Source organism: Musa acuminata, chromosome BXJ1-5, assembly GCF_036884655.1.
Source record: "Musa acuminata AAA Group cultivar baxijiao chromosome BXJ1-5, Cavendish_Baxijiao_AAA, whole genome shotgun sequence".
Taxonomy (NCBI): domain Eukaryota; kingdom Viridiplantae; phylum Streptophyta; class Magnoliopsida; order Zingiberales; family Musaceae; genus Musa; species Musa acuminata.
In genome coordinates, this window is record NC_088331.1 from 44,745,458 (window position 1) to 44,760,476 (window position 15,019).

The window sequence follows — 15,019 nt, forward strand, 5'->3', positions numbered from 1 at the left end:
AAAAAGTTTAAAATTATGCCATTATTTTATCATAATTTTATTATTTTTATAATATTTACATTTATAATCTTAAGGTCATTTTTATTTATATTAAGCATATATTGTTGTGATTGAATTTTTTAGTTATTATTTATTTTAGACCTCTCTAAGTTCTGAATCAATTAAACCGATTCAATTACATGAGTTGATTCAATTATATGGGTTGTTTCAATGTAATGAGTTTTAAAAAAGAAATATAGGGAACAAAAAAGATAAATGAATGATTGAAAATACTTTTGTTATTTTAAAAATTAGGGACTTAAAAATATGAGTTTTTCTAAGAAATTTATCCTTTATGTGAGATATTAATGATTCTGTATTCAAATGATATGTTAAGTACCTATCTGTTTTTTCTTTTCTGAAGCTAGCTAATTCTTGCCTCACAAAACCATACATTAATTTCCAGCTTAAAAAGAAATTATAGGAGTCTCATGAACAAAATGAATCCTCGTTCACTTGCAGGAACATCATAATTTGATATTTTCTTTACATGGTTTTGCATTCATCATAGCAGCATGGTGAATTATTTGAAGAATGAACGTACAACAGCTAGAACAAACAACAACATAGGCCACAGCTAAGCCATCTTCCATAATTTGTTGCAAATATCAAGTGGAGCTTCTGTCATCTCAAACTCAAACTTCTCAGCTTTCTTCTTGTTTCTATCTACCACCACTGTTTGCTTTTAAGGATAACATGAACATAATTTTTGGAGAAATAATTCAGCCATCATCAAAGTGGCATCCTTAAAAGCTCAATAAGATCTTTATCTCAACAGACAAAAAGGGTGAGATAAACCAATAGAAAATGAAACTTAAAGGATACCACCAGAAATCTTGGTTGTATCTTCAAAATCTGGGATAATATTTGTCACTGAAGCGCACAAGGAAAGCAAATTTCTGCAGATAGAAAAACAAATTTATCAGACTTTTAGATACAGTTTACAATATCCTCCAAACATATCAGTCACAAGGCATCATTATTGTTCTCGCTATCATTTCAAAGGTTTTTTTGACTTCTACGAACTTTCCTGTTTATTGACCATCTTCAGAATCATGTAATAGTTTGATCAGATCCTTCACCAGTTCCTCTCACCTTCTACTATTACTCTTTTTATTAAATCCTTAAGCTGAAAATTCAACATTCATATTTTAATAGATCTTTATACTTCCAAGCAACCTCAATATATTACCTTCTGTGCATCTGGATACTGATTTTGACTGTTCACATAATCTTGCAGTCACTGTAGGTTTGTTTGTACAACAGGTTGTCAGTATGCCCTTTCCTTATCCAGAATCCTTGTCACTTCCATAAAACATCTTGACTTATCAAATATAAAGTCAACTTGAAAACTTTCTACTAGTTATCATCATGGTAGCATTGTCCTACATACAATTTCCTGCTATACTATCTAGAAGACTAGATCTTGAAAAGAGATACATCTAAGAAAAGTTCATTTAGCCATATCTAACCCTACAGAACTCACCATCCTTGGACAAGGTTGAATGGATATGGGACAGAACCTAGAAAGCAATGATAAAGAAATCACAGCACTACCTGAGACCTAGAGTCATGATATACACAGTCCTCTCAATACAATGACATTGATTTGCCACATATTTGAGTAGAAATCATTACCTACCTGAAATTAGTCCATCACTAAGGTTCTGTGAGTCACCTTTCTGAATATATGTGCAAAAGGCACAAAGAACCACTGACAGTTTAAACAGGAAGAAACACTAGCTTTTGACCTCATTAATTTTCATCAACATAAAGCACCTTTATGAATTTGAATGCAAAGAAGTAGCTTATAACAAATTAGATTGTATACAACCCACAAAAAGCTTATAAAAGCACATCTCAAAGATTACATGTATAATGGGGTAAAGATAATTTGGGATTCAACTACACAATTGGTCTTCTCCAATAGTTAAGACAGTAATAATAATAATAATATCATTTGCTAATCAACCAATAGATAAGTGCAAGAAGTTTAATATAGAAGAGAAATCAATATTGTTTACTCTATAGCAGGTCAACCCTGACATACATGGTCTTGCTAGCTGAAATATTACAGGATCATAGAAGCAATCCTTACCTGTACAAGCATGAGACCGCTAAACTATTAATAAGATGGTTAATAGTCACCTTCAAAATGACTTCTTTTTATTTGTGTGAATAATGAGCAGATCCTACCAATGGACATTCCTTCTTCACAAGTTGTTCAAGGGGGCATATTTTGCAATTTCAATGTTAACAAGCCACTTCAGATAAATAATTGACAGCAATGCTAGACAATAAACGATTTTTTTTTAATCCAAAAGCAATATACAGATATGCTAAAATACAAAGGTCATCTGGATACTTACCGTGTCCTTGTTAGATCTTTTTCTCTTTTCTTAATCATCTTCATTCGCTCTTCAATGGAAATTCTCTGATGTTCAAAACCAATGAGTTCTTCACTAATAGCTGTGTTGAAGCACAGAGAAGGCAAATGAGAAAAAATTTTGAATGTGCATGTGCAGTAGATAAAAACATTCTAACATGCAGAAAAACCGAAAGGAAAGGTCTTATCTTAGTTCCTGCCGTAACAGATGTTCCTCTTGCAATTTCTCATCCAATCCATGTTGAAGATGTTCAAGTTCAGCATCTAAATCTGTCTCCTCCTTTGACTTAGCAATCTTCTCTTTACATGCTTCTATCTTGTTCTCGTAGTCTGCTATACAACAATGTATGTCATCAAACGAATGGCCCTTGCAAGGATACCAGAATATTGTCTGAGAAACTTAAACTTTTGAGAACCCTAACCATCAAGTTCAATTATAAAATAGCTGATAAGTGATTTCTCTTGGATCCTTACAAGGCCCTCCTCATTTCTCCTCGCCAATACAAAGTTCATAACGAAACCATTTCTTTCAAATTAAAATAGAACAGTTTGGGCTTCACACACAGCACCATTGCAGGGTAATAAAATGGGTTCTTGAAGTCTTCTATTGGGTCATATGAAAGTGAAAATTTAGACCTCGGTCTTGCAAATCTACTTAGCTAAAACATACTACCAGTTCCTGTACAAGGCACAGTAACAGCTTGGTCATCCACTTCGCAATCTGATAGAACAAGGAAACAAGAAGGATTGAAGAGGTGAAGAAAGGTTTGACCTTCTAATACCCTCCCAGTCTCATCGACGTCAGACCGACATGACGACTGAAGCAGTATCGCCCCTTCCAACGATTGCACCAGCCCATCGCCGTCCTTCTTATTCTTCAAAACCCCAAGTAGATCATCGGCTAGCGAAACAAGATTCTGAAAGTCTACTCTTTTGGCAGAATTCGCCATCCAAACACGACAACACAGGCCTGGACGCAGATTCCACACACAAAAATCGCATCTTTATTGCCTCCGCCATCATCCAAATCCACATTTTTCGCATTAAATTATTCAGATAATAAAGAACAGCAACCTTTACCTGATCGAACCACCGTTTGCCGCCTCCCTCCCGGAGATTGGGGAACCTCGTGTGCCCTAGAGAAACCGAAGACGGCAAGGAAAAAGGGCGGGGTTTGCGTTTAAAGAAGAGATCGGGGCGGATTAACGGATGCGGGTGGATGCCGGATCCGATATGTACTTCTATCCGCATCCGATAATTGAGGACAGCTTTAAACGTCGTGCACTGGGAATTGTGATCTCTTCTTCTTCTTCTTTACCTCATAGATAGTAGACTTGGAATCTGGAAACTATACTCTGCATCAACTACTGGACATTCAACATAGCCATTGTCATTCTCTCCCAGATTTCAGCCCCCACTAGGAAGAATACAACCCAATTAATGTCACCTATTCATCATACTTTGAGGATGTAGTTTTGCTAATTCATGCAATATAAGTTGATTCTAGCGTTGATTCTAGCAAAAAAAAAAGTCTTTCACTAAGTTTTAATTCAATAAAACTGAAGGATCATATGATTCCAATGACTAGGAAAGTACAAGCTTAAGAACAGCTCTAGAGAGCAGAGAGAAATCAGGAGATTTTGAGAAAAGAACAAAGAACAAGTCCTTTGCTCAAACCAGATCTAGTAGCTTTGATTTGGTTAATACTTCTTTAGTGCTCAGGTACCCAGTAAACATGCAGCTTTACAGCAGGCAGGACCATGTCATCTAAAACCAAAAAGTATTAATCCAACCCCACAGAATAGCCACCAAGAGGAATCAAAGCATAAGATCAAATAGAGGAACCATCATGTCTAGAGAATCTTGCATAGTAACAACAGGAGAACATAGAGGCAAAGCAGTCTTTAAACAGTCTTCAGCCTATACTTAATACAACCAACTTAAAGGACCCAAATTCTGAGCATAAACACATCACATAGAGAGAACAGAAACTAGAAATAGATGTATAGCAAGTAGCATAAATCAGAGGTTCATAATATAATCATTGTGGACATCATTGGTTCAAGTCTTCCATCAATACTGGCACCTGGAACAGAGAGAAGAAAAATAAGACATCTGATAGACAAACAAGAATTGCAGCAAATATAAGCAACTGAAACTCCAGACAGGAGTGCTTACATTTATTTGAAGAAGGCCATTTGCCATAATCTTTGGTCCTCAGTAAATGGTTTCCGCTATAGGTGGCAGGTTGTCAAAGCTCCAGAGATCCACACCATCTTCACCCTGAGTCGCATCACAATCGAGGAAGCTGTCAATTGCCTCCTCGGAGCTGCCCTCCAGATATGGTGTCTGCAGAAGCTTCATGAATGACTCAAAAGCAGATAATTCTTTAGAGAGTTTGATATCATCAATCTCCTTGGCAGGCACTGCTTCTCCAGCATTATTCTTCAGTTTCTTCGTCAGACCGCCATCTTCGAGCAATACAAAATTTTCAACCTCAGGGTTCGCTGGATCAACAATTGTTGTGATATCTGGATAGTTAACCTCCTGTTCCCAACCATATTCAGAATAACCAAAAGTGGGGCTTCCATGATCAGAGAATGTATTCACATTTCTTGTCCTGGGTTCCTCAGAAGGTGGAGCTGGTTCTATCTCAGTGAAGGAGTTCATATTCTTGGAGTGTTTGATGGGTTCCTTCTCCTCAAACAAATCCAAAGTCATGAAAAAATCATGATTATCATCATTCACATAATTGAAATTGTGATTAAAATTGAGACTATCTTCTGGGTTCCATGTCGGTGCTTCCCATGCAGTTGATTTCATAAGGTGCTTTTGAGCACTTGGGGGTGCCTCATCAGGGAAGTTCACCTTAGCTTTCTTTCCACGGATACTACGGGCTTCCACATCATAGGCTCTTGCAGCCTCTTCAGCAGTGTTGAACGTCCCAAGCCAGACGCGTACACCCTTGCGAGGATCTCTAATTTCAGCTGCCCATTTTCCCCAAGGACGCTGACGAATTCCCCTATACTGGTTCTTTCTCTTTCTTTTAGGAGATCTAGCTGCAGGTCCATCAGATTCAATAGGTCTTGAGCTAATTGGCCCACCTGAGAACAGGAAAAAGGATGAACAAAAATTTTGAAGACTGAAATCAATTTTCCATACAAAGCTCCTATAGTGCCGTGGTACCCTCTCCTGGTAAAACTTCCATAAATCCAGTAGAAGTAACAAAACACACATTGCACATAGGTCTAATGGCATATAAAAGAAAGTCAATCAGAAGAACTAAATTAAGAGTCTTACTCGTCTTGCTCATGGCTGACAGAATCTCTAAGGAGATCATGATCCAAGACTTCAAGCACAAAGATTAACTAATCAAAGAATTAAAGCGCAGCAGATATTTTCTTTTTCAATGAAAATACTTCACCTATGATGTGATGAAACTGCAAACCTTGATTCAATTTATTGCACCGACCAATGTTTTAATTTTGCCCATATCGGTTGCTACAGAGGTCAAGATTTTACCATGGAAAAATTGAGAATCTTGTCTTGGCTAGATGTATACATGATGTCAACCACAAGAATCCTACTTGTATCTGCTCTACTCTGGAAGAGGAAACCTTAGGGAGAAGTATATCCATGACGCCATAAAGATCTGTTGGTGGATCTGACAACTCCCTTATCAGTAAAACATTAAGCTAATGCAAGTAAAAAACCATCTGCAATTTCAAATGACTCATAAACTTACTGTAAGATGAGAAGTAACAGCTTGCCCCTTATCTATGGCGCGTGAGTTATGAACCAAATGCAAATGCATCCAACTCGGGCACAGTATCGTGGGTTTACCGCATTGATGGCCTAGTTTCTCACTCATTGATGCATCTGTTTTCAAAATAAGTCTTTGCTTATATATTTAACTAACACAGGTCAAATAAGAAACGGTGGACTCCTTAGATTATCATATGCAGCAATAATGATTTATGAAGAAATCGTTGATCAACAATTTTATAATTAAATATTGTATATCACATAAGAGTTTTGAAATGATTTTCTTGCGTGTTTTGAGATATCATAATTCATATCTAGCATGGCACTGATTGAGCTCAAGTGAATAATTTAGCACATAAATAAATTAAATGTGATATAGCATCTTATTCTCTTCAAGCCCAACAAGGTTGCTACTATAATAGGCAAAGAGCTAAACAAAATTGTATCGAAGGAAGTGATTTTGTCAAACGAAAGACACAAAGGACTCACAAAGGAACAACTCATCATGCCAAAGATATAAGATTAGATTATCCAAATGATGCACAAGAAGCACTAATGAAAAGGGAACTATCAAGAAAACAATAACATGAGAATGACTAGTGACACTAAAACAAAAGATAAAATTCACTGAGTAAACTATGAAAATGAAACAAGAACAGTAAGATCAGCACTTCTCTATGGGGAAAAAGGTGCTGATCTTACTATTCTTGTTTCATTTGCATAGTTTAGTCAATGAAAAATCCATAGAAAAATAATGAGAAGTATAATAAGATAGGCAGAAGAACAAACTCTAGATCTACTCCAAAGGGGAGCAAAAAAGATACTACACTAATTAAATGTAAACCCTGAACATGAAACAGAAGTGATAAGATAAAGTTGCACATATACAAATTCAAACCAGCAGCCTGCTCAAAAGAAGATGAAATGGAGTTAGATAAAAAGAATTCCTTTTTGTCTCTTGAAAAGAGTTGTTATCCAGGATCCGGACAACCATCACAGGAACATAAATAAAAAGGGTAAAACTTCCCAATTATTCATGTTGCAGAACAAAAATGTTAAATCCAAGAACCAATACTGAGAAGTAAGAACAGTGGAGAATGTTTGTCCTTCAATAAACTGCATTCCGATAATGAAATTTCTCAAGGCACAACATTAAATCCTATCTGCCTCTGCAAGAACATAAATACACTAAAAATCAGTTTTTTAACATTAAAATGCATTAGAAACCTCTTTTTTTTCCAAACAAATGCAGTAAAAATTCGATTTGTCCACCAAGGCCAAAAAGAAACAAAAAAACCATCTTTCTCGAACAGGGTAAACCTTTGGGAGGGAAGGCACAGTGCTTGTGGTCGACGAGCTCCACCTCTTCGTCGTTCTTGGACCTCCCGTACTCTTCGTTGAACTCCTGGAACAAGGCGTCCAAGTCATCCTCCGCATCCTCCACGGCCCGCCGTCGGCCGTCCTTCTTCTTCTTCTTCTTCTTCTTCGACCCGTTCTTGAGATCCGGCCACAGAACGTCTTCGGAGACGAGCCGCCAGGACCTCGCAGCCGGAATGAAGTCGGAGATGATCGCTCCTCCGCACATTCTCGAAGCTTACACGGCTCCTTCCTCCCCTCTGAGAAACAACCATCAACTGAAGCCAACGCTTCTCTTAAAGAGGGAGAAGCAAACCAAGACTTTTCGCACACATCAACCAACCACACAATCTACCTGCCATGTGATTGATCTTAGGAAGGGCCACATCAACCCACACAAGACACAGAACGGGTTTCTATAGATATCTAAATCAAGTTTATCAATGAACATAGTTAAGTTACTGTTTGATACTCTGCATCTTATAAACACTGGTCAAATTTGCTGTGTCTACCAAACAAACGTGGCCATGAAATCTCGGTGAGAGGAGGGTGGGTAGGTGAATTGGTAGAACAATACCTTCACTTTGAAGACCTCTTCAGCAGCCATGACATTAATTGTTTCTATGACTACTTATTCAGCCTCACATCATAACTAAAATTTTCTTTTCGATTCGAGTTAGGGTGTTTGAAATTGTCTTTGATCAATGACAGACATATTTGTAAATCATATATGATCACGGAAACAACGTATATATAGAGAGAGATAAGATCTTGTATTGATGCACGCATCTTGCACTAGATTTATTTTTTGACTGCAAAATCTTGACGAAGACTAACCATGGAGGGTTAGGTTTGGGCAAGAGATGTCCTTGCTGAGCAACAACCATTTCTTCAAGGTAGAGCACCCGGTTTAGAGCTGAATGCATCACCAAACTCAAGAAGAACAGTAGTTGGTCACACCTGCTATTGACTCCGGTGGATGCAGTGCTGCTTCCATCATCTTTCTCGCTGAGGCTTTATTCAATCAAATGAAGTCACATGGTTGGACTGCATGTGCTCTCAGTATCTACCGTATTGCACCATCGAAACTTGTCCTATGGCAGTGGAGAACCAGCTCACGGAGCTCTGTTGTTGTTCTTGGCAAAGACAAGATGGCAAAGTCATGAGTTGGTCAAACTCAAAAGCTTCAAGGAGACACATTTTGGTAGTAGTCCATTCTTACACTTGGGTTAAGGAAAGGCTCTTAGATTTACATGATAGATTAAAGATGATACATACATTTCTTTTGAATCTAAAAGGAAAAGAACAAGAGGGCAGTCCACGTTATTGGCCATTACATGTTCCAGAATCTGGTTCTGTGCATGCCATGAGGCTTTCTTTCCATGACTTAAATACATAAAACATCCCCAAAAGAGCTTCATCTAAGTCTCTTTCCACCTTGTGATGTTGGTGATTGTGCCTGTACCTCCCTAACTTTGGCAAAAACAAATACCTGTGGCACATCAGGCACTGGTACTTGGCAAACAGTGGATGCCACATGATATGCACCAATCAATACTAAGCTTGACCAAGTCAAACATATATGATCCTAAATTTACAGTAGAGTAGTGTACAGACTTGAAGAGACTCCTGTGACAAGTTCTACAATTGCAGTCGACAGTAACACTAGAACAAGGGGAGGGAAGGTTAAGAAGGTTGATTCCTCTGGTCATTCTTCCCATCCCATCCACTTCATAAGATTTGAGTTCGACTCCGAGTTTCCACATTGATCCAAAGCAGCTGAATCTTAGTCTCAGTTCATGCCATCCACAGCTTTGTTCCACTCGCTAAGAAATCGCTCTCCTTTTCTCTTTGTGGAGCTGGCACGCAACTCTGTTAACTCTATATAGCACCATATGTTCTCAGTATGGAGTTGCGAGCTCATCTTCTCTTTCTCCGCCTCTCTGCAACAATACTGAGCGCATGGCTTCTTCCCCATCCGCCAATGGGGTTCTCATTTTCTTCCTTCTGCTTTCAGCACCGGTGTGTCTCTCCTTGAACAACACTACGGCCTCCTTACAGTCACATTGTCCGAGGTCTAAGACCCCCCGCCGGGGCTCGCCGGCGGGGAGCTCTTTTGTCCCCTCGACCTCCTTCCTCTCCACCCTGCATTCCACCCTCGATGAGATCAAGAAGGTCATGTCGCTCGTGTCCACCTTCTCCGGCTCTCTCGACTGCGATCTTCGCGTCTCCTCCGCCGTCAGCGACTGCATCGAGCTCCTTGACCTCTCCTCCGACGAGCTCACCTGGACCCTGTCCGATTCACAGTCCAACAATGCCTCCACCGAGGGCACCGGCGGAAACCGCCTCTCCGACCTCCACACCTGGATGAGCGCCGCCCTTGGGAACCAGGACACCTGCAAGGATGGCCTCGGCGGGACCGGCGGCTTCGTCGAGTCCCTCATCGCCAAGGGCCTCGACAAAGTCAACTCCCTCGTCGCCGACGGACTCCGCGAGATCGCCGCCGCGGCGGTCGAAAATGCAGGCGAAAAGGGCGGGCGTAGGAGGCTGATGGGCTTCCCGGAGTGGGTCTCGGCGGGGGACCGGAAGCTGCTGCAGGCCCAACCGGCGGCGGTGGCGAACGCGGTGGTGGCGCAGGACGGGAGCGGAAACTACACGACCGTGGAGGCAGCCGTGGCAGCGGCCCCAGCGGAGAGTCCCCGGAGGTACGTGATATACGTGAAGAAGGGGGTGTACAAGGAGAACGTGGAGATCAAGAAGAAGAAGTGGAACCTGATGCTCGTCGGCGACGGCATGGGCCAGACCGTCATCTCCGGCAGCCGTAGCTACGTCGACGGCTGGACCACCTACCGCAGCGCCACCTTCGGTGAGTACAAACCAAAACCAAGAAAACCTATCCTTCCTTCCTCAACACTAACAACAGTGTCTTCGAGTCATACCCTAACCTTCCTTCTCTTATACGGCAAAGAGAAAACCACGTGACCTTGTAGAACGTTGCATGCCTCTCGCCATGCTGCGATCCTTATCAAATCAATCTCATCTCCACGCATCCATGTGATTAAAGAGATCCATAAACATCTCGATCGATCTCCCATAGCGTTCTTTAATGAAGCTGTGGGATCCATGTGCACGCTTGTTCTCAAATGGAAAGCGACGCTGTTTTTGAGTTGCACTCACACTTGCACCTCTTTAGTTCCTGCGGGCAATTTGCATTGTTTCGGAAGATGTAAATCTTGTGCTGGTTTATCGAGCATGAATCCCTCGATCAAACTTCCGAACTTATATCTAAATCCTGCACCGACTCAAACACTATCTTGTCTCCTGTAATGCGAGCTTATCAGTTCTAGTTCTCTTCTTTTGTGCAGCTGTCGCCGGCAAGGGGTTCATAGCTCGGGAACTAACGATCGAGAACACGGCGGGGCCGCAGAAACACCAGGCAGTGGCGCTCCGCTCCGATTCCGACCTCTCCGTCTTCTACCGCTGCGGCTTCTCCGGATACCAGGACACGCTGTACGCCCACTCCCTCCGGCAATTCTACCGCGAGTGCCGCGTCGCCGGCACCGTCGACTTCATCTTCGGCAACGCCGCGGCGGTCTTCCAGAACTGCCAGGTCTTCCCTCGCCGAGCCCTCCCGGACCAGAAGAACTCGGTGACGGCGCAGGGCCGCAAGGATCCCAACCAGAACACCGGCTTCTCCTTGCAGTTCTGCAACGTCTCGGCCGACGCCGACCTCCACGGCTCCGCCAACTCTACCGCCACGTACCTCGGTCGGCCGTGGAAGGCGTACTCCCGGGCCGTCTTCATGCAGTCGTACCTGGGGTCGGTCATCCGGCCGGAGGGGTGGCTGGAGTGGGACGGCACCTTTGCCCTGAGCACGCTGTACTACGCGGAGTACATGAACTACGGGCCAGGGTCGGGGTTGGGGGGGCGAGTGAAGTGGCCGGGGTACCACGCGCTCAGCGACGCCACCATGGCTGCTAACTTCACGGTGGCTCGGTTCATAGATGGGAACTCGTGGCTGCCGTCGACCGGAGTGAAGTACATAGCTGGATTGACGGTATAGAAACGAAGGCGGCAATCGTTTTGATTCGTGTTGGGTTGTTCCTTGCTTTATGATCTGTGCTGCTTGATCCGCATGTTACTGTTGAATGATTAATTCTTCCTTTCTAATATGTAGTAGTTTGAAAATAGTATATATGTCATCAGAAAATTTAATATTTAGTATATATCCATATAAATATACAAATTATATATAAATATTTTATTGTAAAGTATGAAAAATACTGTTTTGTGGTTATATATTTTTAATATATAATATTATATCCCTCTAAATATTAAGATCCTTTATGTATGTTATAGTCATTAACATCTACATGAAAAAATTCATATTAATAATTAAATAAAAATTTCTCAATAACTTATATAATTTATCAAAATAATTCATAGTAATATTTTTTTATCAAATAACACCCTTTTTACCTAAAATTATATTAATGCTCTTAAATTAAATTATTTTAAGCTCAATTGATTCATAAGTCAATTTGATCTGATCGATGTGTCTTAGTTTGGGTCAAGTCGATTTGAGTCTGATCTCGGATTGAGTCGAGTCAGACTCCTTCCATTAATTCATGAATTATCTTTGCCTCTTTCCTTGTTCCACTCAAACTTCATTACCTTCTTCGCTTCTTATCCCGTCTCTCTCTTCGTTAGCTTCATCTTCCCCTTAGTTTTCTCCTCATTTTCATTAGCTCTCCTTTTTTTTTCCCCTTGGTTTTCTCATCCTCCCTCTCCTCCTACTCATACTCTTCCTCCTCTTTTATCATCTACTCCTCTACTAATCTCCCCCTCCCCTCATCCTCCCCCATCTCGTTTTCCTTATAGTTTAAGATAGAAAAATCCTTTAACACTTAAGTTGTATTCAAGTTACACTTATACACAAAACTTATAAAAATATATTAATTTTTATTATTTTTTATTTTATCATCAAATAAAAAAATCATTAGAATCATATTCTAGTAGAATTCTCAAAATTTTGATAATTAATTACCTTAAAATCATCTTAAAACAAAAAAAAAATATTAATTTTAAAATAGATTAGGTGATCAAATTTAATTTAGTTCAATTTCAAGTGTAACTGAGACAACATAGAAAATATAAAATATAAGATTCTATGATTAGTTTTATAATTAATTTAGGATAATTTAATATAAAAATTAATATGTCTCTCAACATGTTATGTGGATATGTATAACTTGAGTGCAACAACTATTTTAGATAATTTAAAAGAATTTTATATAAAAATTAATATATTTTATGAATGAGTGTAACTCGAGTGAATAGTTATATATATCGATATATTTTTTAGTATAACTTAAAATTTTTAGTTTTATCATAATTTTAAGATAATTTTTTATCAAAATTAATATTTTTTTTAATATGATATGTGCATGAGTGTAACTAAGTGTAATGAATTTTTGTAGGTAAACTGTGAGGAGGAGGAGGAGACGAAGGGGGAGGAGGCTGAGAAAGAGAAAGATAGAGCGAAGGAGTAGGGGGAGGAGGTGATGGAGAGAGAGAGAGAGAAGTGGAAGTCGAGGAGACTAAGAGGAAATGGGAGGAGGAGAAAATGATAGAGATAGAAGGAGATGGAGGTGGAATGACAGGTGAAGTGGAAGAAGACGAATAAGAAGAGGAGAAAAAGGTGAAGAGGAAGGAGGAGGAGACCGAGTGAAGATATATTAAACATAAAATATATATTAATATATTAGTGAAGATATATATTAAACATAAAATATATATTAGTAAAAACCCAACATGAGAGCCCATCCAATAAGAGTTAATTACTCGAGTTCTTTTTGGATAAATTACCCATACCTTAAACATAAAATATATATTAATATTTTAGCCCAAGAAAACAAAAAGAATTCAAAGAGACTTAGCTGTTGACTTTGTTTGGAGATGAGAAGAATTCGTCATCACCTTAATGTAATGAGGATGATATGTAACAGTAAAAATTTATCTATGAATCTGACATTTCTTCTTACATTTGCTGCAGTTCTAAGCTTTCAACTTGAAGCTCTATGAACGGTACTCACGAGCTGGCCGGAGATTTTGGAGGGTGAACGATCCCCTCTGTCGATGATTCCGATCCCTGCTCAATGTCGCCTCCTCTTGGGCTACAAGAAGAACCAGCTGCCGTCTTCCCCTGGCTCCAAAGCCTTCTCAGTGAGTTGAACCGAGCTGAAACTGGCGATTTCGTCACTTCCACGGCGAGCCTACTTGGTATCTCAATCGCCAGGGCACCAGAAGAGCTCGAAGGCCCTTCCGGTGAGCATGAGTTCCCTGCATTCACCTGATTCTGGCTACCCCATATCAAGACGTTTGCCGGGAGGACCGGAGAAGTAGCAGGCGGTGGAGCTTGCGTCGATTCAGCGCCGGAATCTGGGTTCATGGAAGGTTCGACGCCGACCGGGGTCCGGCAGAGCGGGCAGGTGGAGTGGGATAGGAGCCACATGTCGATGCACTCGAGATGGAACCCATGGCTGCAGCTGGGCAGCATCCGGGCCTCCTCTCCATCGGCCAGCTCGGAGAGGCAGACGGCGCACTCGACGCCCTCCTTGAAGTCCGCCGCCCTGTATACGGTGACCGGCAACGACCGGAGCGCGGCACTGTCTAGGCCGCCTCCGGTGTCGGGGCCGAGGCCAAGGTCTGCAGCGACGAAGATGAAGCGCGCCCGGGAGCGGCCGCGGGGGGCCGCATCGGGGCGACGCAGGTAACGCCTGGCATAGAGGTAAACGAAGAAAAAGAAGACTATGGCAAAGAAGAGGAAGATGACAGCCCCGATCATCTCCCTGCTGCTTATACTCACGGCCGGCGTATCTCCGCGGCCGCCGCCCATCATCTGATCAGCTGGCTCCGACATCCACCGCCGGTGCTTATCGATATCTCTCCGACTCCTTGAGCTAAGCTAGAACTGGAGACGAATGAACGTAGTAGCAGTAGTAAAGAGCCGAAGGTGCTTGTTTCCGTGCAGATGGTGTTGGAACAGTTGGGTCGCCCTTTTCTTGACACGGATCGTAGATTCAACGACGACGACTCGGTGGAGAGAGGAATGCGGTCGTCCCGGGCGGGGACGCCGCGTTGGCGTTTGACTCTTGAGGTTTCCACGATCACGGTTGGATCGAAGACGTGATCCTCATGTAGTTCACATCAGATTTCTTGCTCCAATCCTTTTCGTAATAGATTGTTTGGGGTTTCTTAACGACGATAAGATTCTCTGACTCGGTATTAACTCATCTAAGTACCAATAATATATATATATATATATATATATATATATCAGTCTTTTGCAGCCTCTTTATGTCTTTATATCTTCAGCACGCAAAGGATCTGATGGATGTTGCACTTGCTTTGATGAGCCAAAGATTGATCCATGATCTTTTTATGTACGGTGATGCTTCGCTAGAGCAACGG

At 41.2% G+C, this 15,019-nt stretch overlaps 4 protein-coding genes across 4 annotated transcripts; 1 reads left to right on the plus strand and 3 right to left on the minus strand.

Moving 5' to 3' along the window:
- Positions 1 to 466: 466 nt before the first annotated feature.
- On the minus strand, positions 467 to 4,138 carry LOC135674502 (kinetochore protein SPC24 homolog). Its single transcript, XM_065184421.1, has 6 exons — positions 3,506 to 4,138; positions 3,198 to 3,395; positions 2,613 to 2,755; positions 2,409 to 2,509; positions 865 to 938; positions 467 to 714 (listed from the first exon to the last, which is right to left on the minus strand). The coding sequence occupies exons 2-6, from the start codon at positions 3,373 to 3,375 to the stop codon at positions 617 to 619; spliced, it is 594 nt and encodes a 197-aa protein (XP_065040493.1). The 5' UTR covers positions 3,376 to 3,395; positions 3,506 to 4,138; the 3' UTR covers positions 467 to 616.
- Positions 4,139 to 4,261: 123 nt separating this feature from the next.
- LOC135674500 (ethylene-responsive transcription factor 1-like) lies at positions 4,262 to 7,834 on the minus strand. Its single transcript, XM_065184420.1, has 3 exons — positions 7,511 to 7,834; positions 4,604 to 5,529; positions 4,262 to 4,511 (listed from the first exon to the last, which is right to left on the minus strand). Exons 1-2 carry the CDS (start codon positions 7,773 to 7,775, stop codon positions 4,643 to 4,645), a joined length of 1,152 nt encoding a protein of 383 aa, XP_065040492.1. The 5' UTR covers positions 7,776 to 7,834; the 3' UTR covers positions 4,262 to 4,511; positions 4,604 to 4,642.
- A 1,620-nt stretch (positions 7,835 to 9,454) lies between these two features.
- On the plus strand, positions 9,455 to 11,735 carry LOC103985367 (pectinesterase/pectinesterase inhibitor PPE8B-like). The gene is made up of 2 exons (XM_009403036.3): positions 9,455 to 10,412; positions 10,912 to 11,735. Exons 1-2 carry the CDS (start codon positions 9,509 to 9,511, stop codon positions 11,607 to 11,609), a joined length of 1,602 nt encoding a protein of 533 aa, XP_009401311.2. The 5' UTR covers positions 9,455 to 9,508; the 3' UTR covers positions 11,610 to 11,735.
- Positions 11,736 to 13,460: 1,725 nt separating this feature from the next.
- On the minus strand, positions 13,461 to 14,765 carry LOC135675147 (E3 ubiquitin-protein ligase EL5-like). The gene has a single exon (XM_065185420.1). It carries the CDS (start codon positions 14,466 to 14,468, stop codon positions 13,638 to 13,640), a length of 831 nt encoding a protein of 276 aa, XP_065041492.1. The 5' UTR covers positions 14,469 to 14,765; the 3' UTR covers positions 13,461 to 13,637.
- Between the last annotated feature and the right edge of the window lie 254 nt (positions 14,766 to 15,019).